Source organism: Triticum urartu, unplaced genomic scaffold, assembly GCF_003073215.2.
Source record: "Triticum urartu cultivar G1812 unplaced genomic scaffold, Tu2.1 TuUngrouped_contig_6821, whole genome shotgun sequence".
Lineage (NCBI taxonomy): Eukaryota > Viridiplantae > Streptophyta > Magnoliopsida > Poales > Poaceae > Triticum > Triticum urartu.
In genome coordinates this window covers 490-13,018 of record NW_024117614.1, presented here as the reverse complement: position 1 = coordinate 13,018, position 12,529 = coordinate 490, and the positions used below count along the sequence as shown (strand labels likewise).

At 54.6% G+C, this 12,529-nt stretch overlaps 1 protein-coding gene across 1 annotated transcript; it reads right to left on the bottom strand.

The window, feature by feature from the left end:
- Positions 1-1,118: 1,118 nt before the first annotated feature.
- On the bottom strand, positions 1,119-3,782 carry LOC125531121 (28 kDa ribonucleoprotein, chloroplastic-like). Its single transcript, XM_048695526.1, has 4 exons — positions 3,188-3,782; positions 2,197-2,298; positions 1,762-2,067; positions 1,119-1,388 (listed from the first exon to the last, which is right to left on the bottom strand). Exons 1-4 carry the CDS (start codon positions 3,701-3,703, stop codon positions 1,308-1,310), a joined length of 1,005 nt encoding a protein of 334 aa, XP_048551483.1. The 5' UTR covers positions 3,704-3,782; the 3' UTR covers positions 1,119-1,307.
- Between the last annotated feature and the right edge of the window lie 8,747 nt (positions 3,783-12,529).

The window sequence follows — 12,529 nt, the reverse complement described above, 5'->3', positions numbered from 1 at the left end:
GATGCGGGGTGGGCGGTTCTGGGTGTTGGGTGCGTATCCGGGGGAACCCCCTGGCCGGCGCGGCGGCCACACTGAAGATGTCGCCTTTGGGCGTCGTTCTCCTTGCTGAAGGCTTCGGTGGGCTTCCTGCACCTCCCACCCCACCCAGCAGCTCAGGTGAAAGCCTCAGTTCCTCGTTTCATGGCGACGACGGCACCTTGGTGGCGTGAACCTTCCTGAAGGCGTCGTCAAGGAAGTGCTCAAGTGGTGGTGGAGTCGGTGGTGGTTCGACAGCGGATTGTATTGGCCTGATCTTCATCTTCGGCAACTTGCTCGGGTCCAGGTGTGGAGGGCTTCAGCCGCTGGTGCGAGGGGATCGGAGTCCCTCTCTCGTGCCATGGGCTATGGTGCCTCCTATCCTTGACCGATGCGTGGTGCTGCATACTCTTGGCCTTCTCCGGGGTTTTAGCGCCTTCGTCTCGACAACTCTCGTCCGGTGCTCTGCCTTGCTGCTGGCGGCAACGGTGACTGGGTGTTCGGCTCCCCGTTTCGTGTGGGTTTGTTCCTGGTGCCTCTCCTTCGGTTGCTTGGGAATGCTGATCTGGGTTCTAGGGTGAACCACTCCGCAGGCCGCCGGCGCCGCACCCGTCGAGTCCGGATGAAAGGGTAGGGGCCCTTTGCGTAGGCGGAGTCAGGTCATGTGTTGCCCCTGTTTTCCTTCTGATGGCAATCAGTGACACAAAAACATGCACGGTGGTGCCTTCCTCCCATAGCCTTAGTAGGTTAGCTGGTTTCGGCTTAGCGGCGTTCGATGTCATTCTATGCCTTCGAGTTGTTCTACTGAGCACAATGTATCTTTATTTCCGCTCTTTGTTTTCTTGTTGTAAGTGGCAGTCCTGTAATCTTGGCCGGTTGATGGCTTTGTTAATTCAAAGTCGGGCTCTTCTTGAGCCTCCGTTCTAAAAAAGCACACCCCCTTGGCAACATACTCCTGTGTGATACAATCGTGGAAGACCACAGATCGTGTGACACTGGCATCAAAGAAGAGGCAGAGGAAATCCGATCGCTTGATTCTTGACTAGAATGAATCGTCAAGATCCCATCGAATAATGCTCTCACAAGATTTCAAACCACCGGTATATGGTCAACCCAGTCAGTCCATTCATGTTAATGATTGTATTTCGGCAAAATTGCAATGGTACATCACACTACATTACTCCGTACATACAGAAGATGTTAGCTACTGAGTTGCGCTCGTGCAAAGTGCCTGAACAATGAACTCAATTGGCAAATAAGCCAAACAAAAATAAACACAGTAGCTTCCGGTTCTAACTCTCAAGGGTTTGGCTTAGTGTATCTGGCGATTTTACATGAGCTTCTCTGACGATGATATCCCGTCCATGAAATTCCTGTTGCATTAGCAAGAGTCGAGATAAGATATGATAGTTGTCAACATAGTCGCAAACTCGCAATATCATTGGGAGTGGCATAAAAAAGTGTATATAGAAGCAGAGTCTAATCAGGAAAAAAAATGAAATGGAGGTGCTTAAGATATCATGGAGCTACTGGTAAGCTTCAGGTTATGCAGAAACATTCTGAAACAAATGTAATCCCATTTTACTTATATAGGATTTTCTTATACAAACTAACCCGAGATGCAGATTCTGAAGGAGATGCATATATGAAGTTTCTTGAAATAAATTCAACAAGGGTTTGCGGTTTCTATTCTAATATCAAACCCGAGGGAATAAGTAGCAAAATACAGAAGTTAAAGAATTATACCGTATTGTTAAGCTGCAGAGCAGCCTCAAGCTCTTCGGCTGAAGAAAATGAAAGGAATCCATAGACACGACTTCTCCCTCCTTTGCGATCTGTCAGCAGCCTTGTACTAACAACAGTTCCACACTGAGTGAAGTGCTCCCTCAAGTGTTGAGGTTGAACAGACCATGCAAGGTTGCCAACATAGATCTTGTATCGACTTTCAAAGATATGGTCCTTCATGGGTGGTGTATGGGACAGGCTGGGATTTCTCCTACTAGCAACGACGTGAGCCGCTAGTTTTACAAACATCTCACGCCCATCCAGGTCCTATAAGAGAAACATCAAAGTAAAAGAGAGTAATTTGTAATTGGATTACTACACGGAGCACTTTCATTTGTAGACAATATGCAAGTTGAGAAGAAACTACAGAGAAAATGAAGCCATTGTATGACTCACAAATCCATCGAGAGCATTGATAGCTGTTCTAGCTTCTGCAAGAGAACGCATCGTAACAAAGCCACATCCTCGACTAATCCCAGTCTCGGCATCACGAGAAACCTGCGGGTTGTTAACAACTTCAAATATTACCATCAAAATGAGCCTCTAGAATCTTAATTGGAAGCAACAAAATATTACCCAAGGATGTGACACCATCATACGTATCATATACAATCACGCATATAACTAAGGCAGCAATTAGAGTGTAATTCTATTGAGACCTAAACCAGGACATCATTGAACAGATACTAGCCAAACGGCACCAAGTTCAGTTCACTGGTGTGTCGGTCAAATATTACTGACTAATACAACGCCACGAGAAATATGAAAAATGAGAAGCATCTGATATAAACCCCACCCTTTGTTCATCAGCAGTTTTCAGTAAGATATTGTGGAATCATAAGCGCAAGAGCCGCCAGTAGAGATTGTAAACATTCAAATAAAGTATATAAAAAGGAAAAAATACGACAGACTGCTGTTTTCTCTGCACAATTGAAGTATCCAAAATACCAAACCTGCTGCGTAACAGGTGGTTCAGAGCATCCATTGAGATTTGTGGAGTTGCTAGCCTTACTGATGGTGAGGCAGGTGAGTTAAACTCTATCTATGGGGTTACCAGATAACTTCACTTAATTCTATGAACTCCCGAGGGACGGACCAGAGCAAGGTAACCCGTAGTGCCATGCTAGCTTAAGAAGTTAAGAAGTACTCCATGGATGGTAAGTTATAGGCCTGGGGCAATACCATGGTCCATGGCTGCACGGGCCATGCCTATCTCCTACCTCCATGTCCCAAGCCATTGGAGCCATCCATCCAGGGGGCGTCACTGGTGTTCAGCCGGCCCGTGCAATTCTTCTTCATGGATGATAAACACCGTGTAGGGTATAGTAACACTATGAATCCGACAGCGGAGCAGGCGCGCGACCGCGTGAAATGCAAGGGAGCGCACCTCGACGGAGAGGACGGTGCCGTATGGCCCGAAGAGCTCGAGCAGTTCGTCGACGCCGCACCTGCGCGGCAGGTTGCACACGAACATCTCGCGCGGCCGCGGCTGCCGCCGCGTCCACCCGCTCCCATCCTCGGCCTCCGGATCTCCGCCGTAATGCTCCTCCTCCCCGTGCGCCGCCGTGCCATTGCCCCCGGCCCACTCCTGCTCGTCATCCTCGTCGTCAGACTGCGCCTGCGTAGCGGGCCACCGAGGTGTCTCCTCTTCCTCCTCTGTATCGAACGCTAGAGGCGTCTCCTCCCCATCCTCTGTCTCGAACGCTAGTTGGCTCGCGCTGGCTCTCCTCCCCTGGCCGAAACGAGAGGGGGAGGCGGCGTCGGGGTTGGGGAGGCGCGCGGCGGCGGAGGAGAGGGCGAGGCAGCGGTGGCGGTGGCGTGTGGGGGGAGAGGATAGGTGATGAGAATGGATCGGGTTGAGAAAGTGAAGCAGGGTGTGATACAGGGCAGGGGCGGAGGCCATGGCGGTCGGATAGGGAGGAGGGAGGGAGAGCAGCCGAGAACGGGGGAAGAAGGAAAGCGGCGTTGAGTGCCGAGCTTTCCTGACAAGGACGAGATGAGCGGCCCGATGGTTAGCCACGTATGCAATTTGCTCCGTGCCGTACAGCAATAGCTGCGAGAAAAGTGGCGATAAAAATGAAACTAGAGGCAGCGATGTCAAATAATTCAAATTTTGATTAAAATCAGATATTTTTTTGGGGCCCATCTTAGTTTGATCTCTTCATCAATCTAATGTAATTTGTTGCCTCCCCTCTGCCTGCCGCTTCCAGCAGCTGGTGATGGGGAGGAGAATTCTAGTGCCGCCGCTTTCGTTAGCAGTTTAGGTTAGGGTTTTCTAGTCTTCGCAGGTGCGGTGTAGCCGGTACTCGGGCGGATGGTGGTGCTACTTCTTCGAGTTTGTCGTTCGGACTTCGATTCTTTTCAAGTTTGTCCATTTGGATGTAGTCGACAAAGCTCCGGCGTAGATTTTTGCCGTCTCTTTGGGACGGTGAGGTTAGGTTTTTTTTTTATCTTGTGACGAGATTTGGTGCCAGGTGCTTCAGATCTATGCAAGGGTTCAATGGCGACGATTGCGGCTCCAGGGTGCCGGCTCTTAGGGTACGCGCACGAAGACTTCCTGAGTGTCATTGACAAGGTCAAGCTGGCTCCGGTAGGGGAGCGACGACAGCGCCGGCTCATTCTGACGGCAATAGTGATTATTTGGGGTCTTAAAATCTTAATGTAATTTTTATTGTGTTTGAGATGCTTTGTAGTTCTGCTGAACTTTGCTAATAGACCTGAATCATTTTTGCAAAAAAAATAATGAATAAAGTCGACGCATCCGTTTTTTATTTGTTGCTGAATTACAGATCTTTTTTCTCTTTCTTTTAGTTTCTTGAAACAAAACCCAAAAAAACAGGGACCAATTTTGTTGAGTTATGTTCATGCTTTAGAGGGAGAGGGGGGCAGGGTAGAAGAGTTGAAGAGAAAATACTATGGATGAATTTTTAAATGCACTCCCATTGTGCGAACTTATAATTTTTTTAGAGAAATGCCAACTTCTATTCATTTATTGTTTTTGGGTCTTGTACTGCTACTTTGTCTTTGGTTCCTCGTACTTCAATCACATTACCAAGCCTGAACATTATTGGTTAGTGCATCTCCAACAGCTTTTGTATATTGGTTCCCAAAAAATGGTGATAGAAAAAGGAGAGAGAAGGTTCAGCAATTCAAATCAAGTTGTGCTTTGACAACCTTTGTATATTGGATTTGCTATATTTGTACAAAACATGCAATGACATGTGGGAAAAGTTTGCCAGACACTGTCGGATTTCGGGTTTCGGCAAACCCTTGAGGTTCGAACACTGGGGTGCGTACGAAGATCTCTCTCCCTCTCTAGCTTGCACACACCATGATATTACGACCTAGCTCGACGAACCCAGAGAACAAGAGACACAAGAGTTTATACTGGTTCGGGCCACCGATGTGGTGTAATATCCTACTTCAATGTGGTATGGTGGATTGTCTCTTGGGCTGAGGATGAACAGTTACAAGGGAAGATCAGCCTCCTGAGGTGAGGTGTTCTTATGCTTGGCGAACTTGTATGGTCAAGGATGATCTGGATCCTCTCTCTCTGGATCAGTTTCCCGTTTTCCGTTCCCTTTCACTGTGGTGGCTAGTCCTATTTATAGAGGCCCTGGTCCTCTTCCCAAATATTGAGCGGGAGGGAATCCCATAACGGCCAAATTCGAAGGGAGACAACTAGTACAAGTTATCCTGACAAAAGTAGCCTTCGCCTGCCAAAGGCTCTGGTGGTGACGCCATCTTGGGCTCCACGATGACCTCCGTCCTGCCGTCCTGCTCGTCTTGGTCTCGTTGCACCAATATGAAAACCTTTGCCTGATGCCTCGGGACTCCTCGCCTGTGCTTGCCTCTTTAGCACCAAAGAGGAAACGAGGACACTGCGCGCGCTGGCGCCCTCCTGGCCCCAATCGTCATGTCTTGCACCACAGAAACCTCGAGGTGTCCCTTGCCTTGATCTCTCCGCCCCTCACGAGCCTGCCTGGTGAAGTTGCCCCTGAGGAGGTCTTGCGTCGTCCACCTCGCGAGGCTTGGCCCCTCGCGAAGGTCTTGAGTGTTTGCTGGTGAAGATGGGTCGTACAGGGCCGCTGGTGGAGCCACGTTGTGGGCCGCAGGCAGGCAAGTCTGGGGAGCCCCGTTTCCAGAACGCCGACAGTAGCCCCTGAGCCCAAGACGCGCTCGGGCTTGGCTTCGAGGCGAAGCCAAAGGGCAAATGTGGAGCGCCGCGGGCCCCAACAGCCTGCGGCCACGGTTGGCGCGTGGCAACTGATTGGACGTGGGCGTCTCTGTTTCCCCACACTGCCTCGGCAACTGTCCATCTGACAAAAAGGTCGGCGCGGGCAACGCTTGCCTTCATTGCTTTCCTTTGTCTTGCTCCATATCCCCTCTCTCGCTCCTTGCTTCTGAAATCTCCAGATCTGCTTCAATCCCCTTCCTAGCTTTCGACCAATGGTGCCCCGAAAGGCCAAGGCCGTTTCGCCGCCTGTCTGGTATGAGTCGGCTCTGGACGCGCCCAATGTCTCGGAGAAGAACCTCGCCGCCACGTGCCTGCTGACGGCGGGGGAGAGCAACGAGAAGGGGAAGACCGAGCTCCGGGCTGGCTCCGTCGTGCCGGAGGCTTCGAAGAGCTCCTTCTACCCCTTCTTTATGAGCAGCGTCGTCGCGTGCCTGGTTCCCCCCTTCTCCGACTTCTTCTACGTCGTCCTCCGTCATTACAGGTTGCATGCCCTCCATCTCCATCTCAACTCCGTCCTTCTCTTGTCGATCTTTGCCTTCTACTGTGAGGCGCATGTCGGGGTGATGCCATCCGTGGCACTGCTACGCCACTTCTTCTTCCTCCGAATCAACGACGGCCACACCTCTGGGTGCGCCAACTTTGTCGCTGCCGGCAAGGCCAATGTGATCTCGAAGGCCGAAAAGAAGGCCGATGGCTTCAGGAGCAAGTGGGTTATGATGGATGCCAAGTGTGTCCACCCGCTGTTGAAGCTGCCGACGGAGATGCCCCAGTCTAACGAGGGGTGGTCCCACACGAAGCTTACTGACGACCGGGCGAAGTTGGTGTTGGAGAAGATGACCATCGACCTGAGGTCGAGCAATGCGAAGGCGGGGGAGCTGACGGGGCCATGCTCCTGAGAGAATTCCTGATGCTGTGGGTGGATCCTCTCCAGGCGCGCTCGCACCCCTTGTGGACGCTCGGGGGCGGAGAAGGCAAGCTTCGCTTGAGTCCGGAGGCCTTATCTGAAGAGTAGCTGGCTGTAGCTCTCCACCTCTTGGTCAGGGACGACCAAGAGTATTCGCCGAGTGCCCACATTCCCTTGTTCCTTCGGAAGGACGGGGCGCTGGTCGTGGCCGCCATGCCCACCTTTGACGGGCATGGCCTGGTGCCGCCGGCGCCCCCTGGGGTCCCGGTTGCGACGGCGATGGTGGACGTGTCTTCTGGTGATTCCCGCAGGGATGGGGAAGAGGAGGAGGGCGAGGAGCGCGACTTGGAGGCGACCCCCGAGGGGATGAGGGAGACCTCCCCCTTGCGCAAGGCCGACATCCTCCGCACCCTGCCTGATGACGATGACGAGGCTGGTGTCCTCCCGGAGAGAGAGGAGCCGCCCGTGGTTCCGACGAGGGGCAGGTCGGCGATGATCTCCCGGGATGACGCTCCTGTCCCGACACCGCCTGGAGCTGCTTCCGGTCCATCTGCTGCCCCTGCTTCTGCTCCTGCAGCCCGCGCGCCCGCGCCTCAGGCTGCGAGGCTCTCCAGCTTCAAGCTTAAGAAGCGGAGGGACTACGCCGCGGTGGACCAGTAAGTGTTCTTGTCCTGCCTTGTTCTTACTTCTGCCACTCGCCCTTGATGCTTCTCCGTTGTGCAATCAGGTCGATGCCCGCGGCGAAGAAGAGAAAAGAGGACGAGGTGGTACTGCTCGAGCCCAGATCACCCCTCTTCATGGATAAGGGCAGCGGCGCTCGTGCTTCTCCATCCCGATCATCCTCACGAGGCTTGGTGGAGCATCCTCAGGAGGAGTCAGCCCCCGAGGCCCCGCTGGCTCCGGAGGTGCCAACGTCCGGCTCGGGCGCTGGGGTCCCCGAAGCTCAGGAGCTTCTGGCCTCCCAGGCCATGGTGACAACGTCGCCTTCCCCTCCTTCTACCACATTGTTGTCTCCGGGTTTTTCCGCCTCTCCTGACGTCCTGGAGCGTGCTCTTTCTGCGATGGCCCTGCTGCGAGAAGATCTTCAAAGCACCGACCGTCGCCTGGTGGCCGGACGCTTGGAGCTGGTCTCTGGCTGGCTTCACTCCGATGTGTCCGTCCGGGCGATGCTGAGCCAGGCTGCTGTGGACTCCGAGAAGGTTAGGGAGGCCGTCGCCCAAGCTGTGGCCGCCCGCGAGGTGGCGCTGAAGGATGCCGGGGACGCCCAGGACCGATGCCGGTCGCTGGAGGCCGAGCTGGAGACCGTGCGGAGGGAGCGTGCTAAAGAAGCCCGAGGCCTCAAGGCGGAGGAGGAGAAGATTAAGGCCCGAGAGGACGCCGTTAAGGATCGCGACGCCGAACTGGAGGAGTTGGCGAAGGCGCAGGCCACGGAGCGCAGCCGGCTGGAGGAGCTAGAGCAGAAGCTGAAGGCGGAGAAGGCCGAGCTTGACGCCAAGGCGAAGGTCCTGGCTGAGGACCGCACGGCCTTCAAGCTCCTCGAGGAGAGGTCTCGGACGGCGCTGCGGGTCATAGGAGAAGGGCTGGGGGGAGCCCCTGCCCGCCAGCGACGAGGGCCCCACCCAGCTGCTTCCTTATCTAGTCGGTGTGCTTGAGGACGTCGTGAGCGGTATCGGCCCCATGGCTGAGGAAGAAGCCCGCGTTCTTTCCTCAGCCGCGCTGACGCGCGTCTTCAGCCACCTCCATCTCCGCGATCCTGCCACCCGCCTTGACGAGCTGCTGGAGCCTGTGGACGACGAGCATTGCGCGGCCGCAGCCGCAGCCGTGAAGGGTCAAGTGGAGGCCCTGCTGAAGAAGTTCTGCGCCTTCGCCCCCGCGCCCCCGACCAGCTGTGCTACTGATCCTGCAACTTCGGCTGGTGGTACAGGTGAAGGCGACACCGTTGAAGAAGAAGCATCCCTTGCAGGCGACGGCGGTGTCCAGGGGTGACGGGATGACTTGCTGGCGGCTCCTTTCCTGTTTAGTTTCTGCAATATGCACCATGCCTCGTGGAGGCGTTAAACTCGCGTTTGGTTTCAGGAGAACAATATGTCTTGTAATATTTCCTTTGAAATTCTGCGGTTTCCTTTCCATTTGTTTTACGTTCTACGTCGGCAGGGCCCGACCCCGTGCATACCTCAGCCGCCATTGGGCCGTCCGGATCACCACGACGGACCAAGGAGTGAGGGGCTACATGATCAGTTAGGCTCCTGAGTCGCGATGCTCAGGAGTCCCCCTTGACGCGCAAACAGCCTATGGAAAGGAGATCTGGGATTAGGCCTAGTGTTCTACATCGGCAGGGCCCGACCCCGCGCATACCTCTACCGCCATTGGGCCGTCTAGATCACCAGGATGGACCAAGGAGTGAGGGCTACGTGGTCAGTTAGGCTCCTGAGTCGCGATGCTCAAGAGTCCCCCTTGACATGCAAACGACCTTCGTACCTTGGCTCCGCTTAGGAGGGCGCGCGACGACTAGGTCCGAGGACCTGGCAGGGTGGCGTACACTTGGGCGTGACCCGAGCGCAACCCCCGTGCCCAGCTCCCTCGCGCAACTCTCCCAAGGGGAGGTGTTGCGATGAGGCCAGACACTGAGCTCGGAGGCTCCCTGAGGTTGATACGGCCGTGAGGCCGCCCTCAGTTGTTTATCACCAGCGCGGAGCATAGCGCTTCTGCACTTGCACAGGCATAGCCGCTCCTCGGCAGCGTCGACTGGCAGCGCGGAGCATAGCGCTTTTGCACTTGCACGGGCATAGCCGCTCCTCGGCAGTGTCGACTGGCAGCGCGGAGCATGGTGCTTCCACTGGCACGTGGGAGGGGACTCCCTACTGCGGAGAGCCCCCCGGGCGTGTACAGCCCCGCCCTGACGCGTGGCTTGCACGGTAGGGCTAGACGAGGTGTGTCTGGGCACTCGTGAGCCAGCATGGGACTCACAAGGCCCTACCTCAAGGTGGGTTGCGCATGGTCTTGGTTCTTGATGGCTGTGGCGTTCCTACGAGATGGTTAGACAACCCGCACCTAATGAATTTCCCGAGGCTATCGCACGAGAATGCCAAGCACCAACGACCCTAGGAGGTGACGTGAACGGGGCCGGCCCGCCAGACAGAGCTCAGCCGTTGGATTTATCGACGCTGCAGGGACGGGCCCGAGCACAGACGTCGTGCCTAGCCTTATTATGCGAAGGATCCTGAAGAAAGACGATCGGCATGCGGCTCCCATGGTGGGTGACAATCAAGCAGGTGATAACCATAGATAGATAACGCATGAAAGCAAACTAGCTTAGGTAAATGCAAGAACGATACATGCCGCTGGGTCGGACCCAGGCGACCTGGGGATGATGCAGCCCGAGGGGCGCCCCCAGTAGGGTGAACTAAAGATGCAAGTGGATACATGCCGCAGGGATAGGCCCACGCGGCCTGGGAATGATGTAGCCTAGGGGGCGCTCCTAGCTAAATAAACTTGGAAAATTTCACCCGGTTTGGTTGTCGAAGGAGTGTTGGGGTAGCTGAAGATGCGTGGCGAAGAAGTTGCTCCTCACGAGCCGCCGAGACCCAGAGCCTTGGGAGGCTCTGGAGGCTCAGGTGGCCTCCTGAGGACCATCTCCATCTCCGCCAGGACCGCGTGATGCCTGGCCTCCTGACCTGCCAGGATGCTCCGCAGGTTGCGCTGGAAGGCGGCTGCCACGCTCGGCAGGCCGAACGGCATCCGAACGTAGCTGTGAGGTGGACCCTCACACCGTCCAGTATGCGAAGGCCAAAAGCGCTCCTGAGATGCGGCCCTGTTGAGCCCCAGGATGTCGATGCAGACGTGCAGCTCACCACCCTCGCCTGGATGGGGAGCAACGCCAGGTGGGCGGCGGTCGCCGCGCATTGCCCTTGCTTCCTGAAGCTCCCGAGTGGCCTTGGTGATGAACTCTTGAGCGCCGGGTGCTCCTCGCCCGATGCCCTCCTCAGGGAAACGTGTCGTGAATCACACCTCCATGTGGTGCCCGAGCGCCTCCCTCGTGATGCTGGCCAGGTCTGAGGCCCTCCAGAAAAGAGCTCCCGAGCCCTGCCCGAGGAGGGCGCCAGGTGCGCCTCCCTGTGTGAGGGAGGGAGGCGCGCCAGGCGCGGGCACCGATCCTGAGGTAGCGCCACTGGAGGCGCCGCTCCCCTGAGGCCTAGTGTGGAGTAGCTGATTCTTCTTGGGGTTGGCCTCAGGAGGGTACTGCACATATGCGCTGACAGGGTCTTCGACTACTGCAGCTTGAAAGGCGCGCTCGAGGGAGCACACCGCATCTCTTTCTTCGCAGGAGACTGTGATGATTCCGCCGCTTCCTAGCATCTTGAGGATGTTGTAGCAATGGTGGGTGACTGCCATGAATTTGGCTAGCGCTTGGTACCCGAGGATAGCATTGTACGGCATGCGGATGTGGGCGACGTCAAAGTCGACGAGTTCGGTGTGGTAGTTGTCGCGCTGACCGAAGGTGACAGGGAGACGAACTTGCCCTATTGGGGTGGTGGAGTCGTCAGTCACTCCTGAGAAAGGCTTGGTGGGCTGGAGCTGATCGTATGGCACTTGAAGGCCGTCGAACGTCTCGACAGACAGGATACTGAGCCCTGCGCCGCTGTCGACGAGGGTCTTGGTGACTTGGACATTGCTGATGACGGGTGAACACAACATCGGGAGGACGCCGGTGATACGTCCATTTTGCATCATGCTTTTATATCGATATTTATTGCATTATGGGTTGTTATTACACATTATGTCACAATACTTATGCCTATTCTCTCTTATTTTACAAGGTTTACATAAAGAGGGAGAATGCCGGCAGCTGGGATTCTGGGCTGGAAAAGGAGCAAATATTAGAGACCTATTCTGCATAGCTCCAAAAGTCCCGAAACTTCAAGGAAGTCATTTTCAGAATATATAAAAAATACTGAGCGCAAGAAGCCAGAGGGGGCCACACCCTGGCCACGAGGGTGGGGGCGCGCCCCTGCCTCGTGGGCCCCCTGGTGGCCCTCCGGTGCCCATATTCTGCTATATGGAGTCTTTCGTTGAGGAAAAGGGGATCGCGAGAGCGGTCATCTATTTGCCAATTATGTGAACTAAACAGTCAACATATAAATTAATTTAAATATATATATATATAATATAGTTAGAAGGGAAACATAATTTCGACCTGGCGTTCCTATTCTTATATAGAACAAGAGAACAGACCTCTGTGTTTTCTTCAAAAAAATACATAAATTGGGCTGCCAAAAATAAAACCTCGGATGGGAGGTCCATATGCCGGTCGATACATGACGGCCCTAAGAAAATACAAACAGGCCTATGGACCTCCCATCCAAGGACATGGGCTGCGCATGTTAAAAATGAAAGCCTAGACGAGGAAGCCCAAAACCACGTCCAACACTTGCCAAAACTTCGTCCCTCGTTTTCTCTGTGTTTCGCACACTCGACATTGTGTGGGCATTTTGACTGTGCATCATATGAAGATGTGCTATGCATGAATGTTGATCAGCATGATGTTAACTGGCTGGTAGTTCCATTTTCGACCATGAATAAAACTTCCA

Bases quoted from the DNA above. Each gene is read 5' to 3' on its own strand.
- LOC125531121 (XM_048695526.1), bottom strand. From the start codon at position 3,703: ATGGCCTCCGCCCCTGCCCTGTATCACACCCTGCTTCACTTTCTCAAC. The intron at 2,068-2,196 runs GTGAGTCATACA...TTTCTCTTATAG, and splicing joins TCAATGCTCTCGATGGATTT to GACCTGGATGGGCGTGAGAT. The intron at 1,389-1,761 runs GTATAATTCTTT...CTAATGCAACAG, and splicing joins CTCTGCAGCTTAACAATACG to GAATTTCATGGACGGGATAT.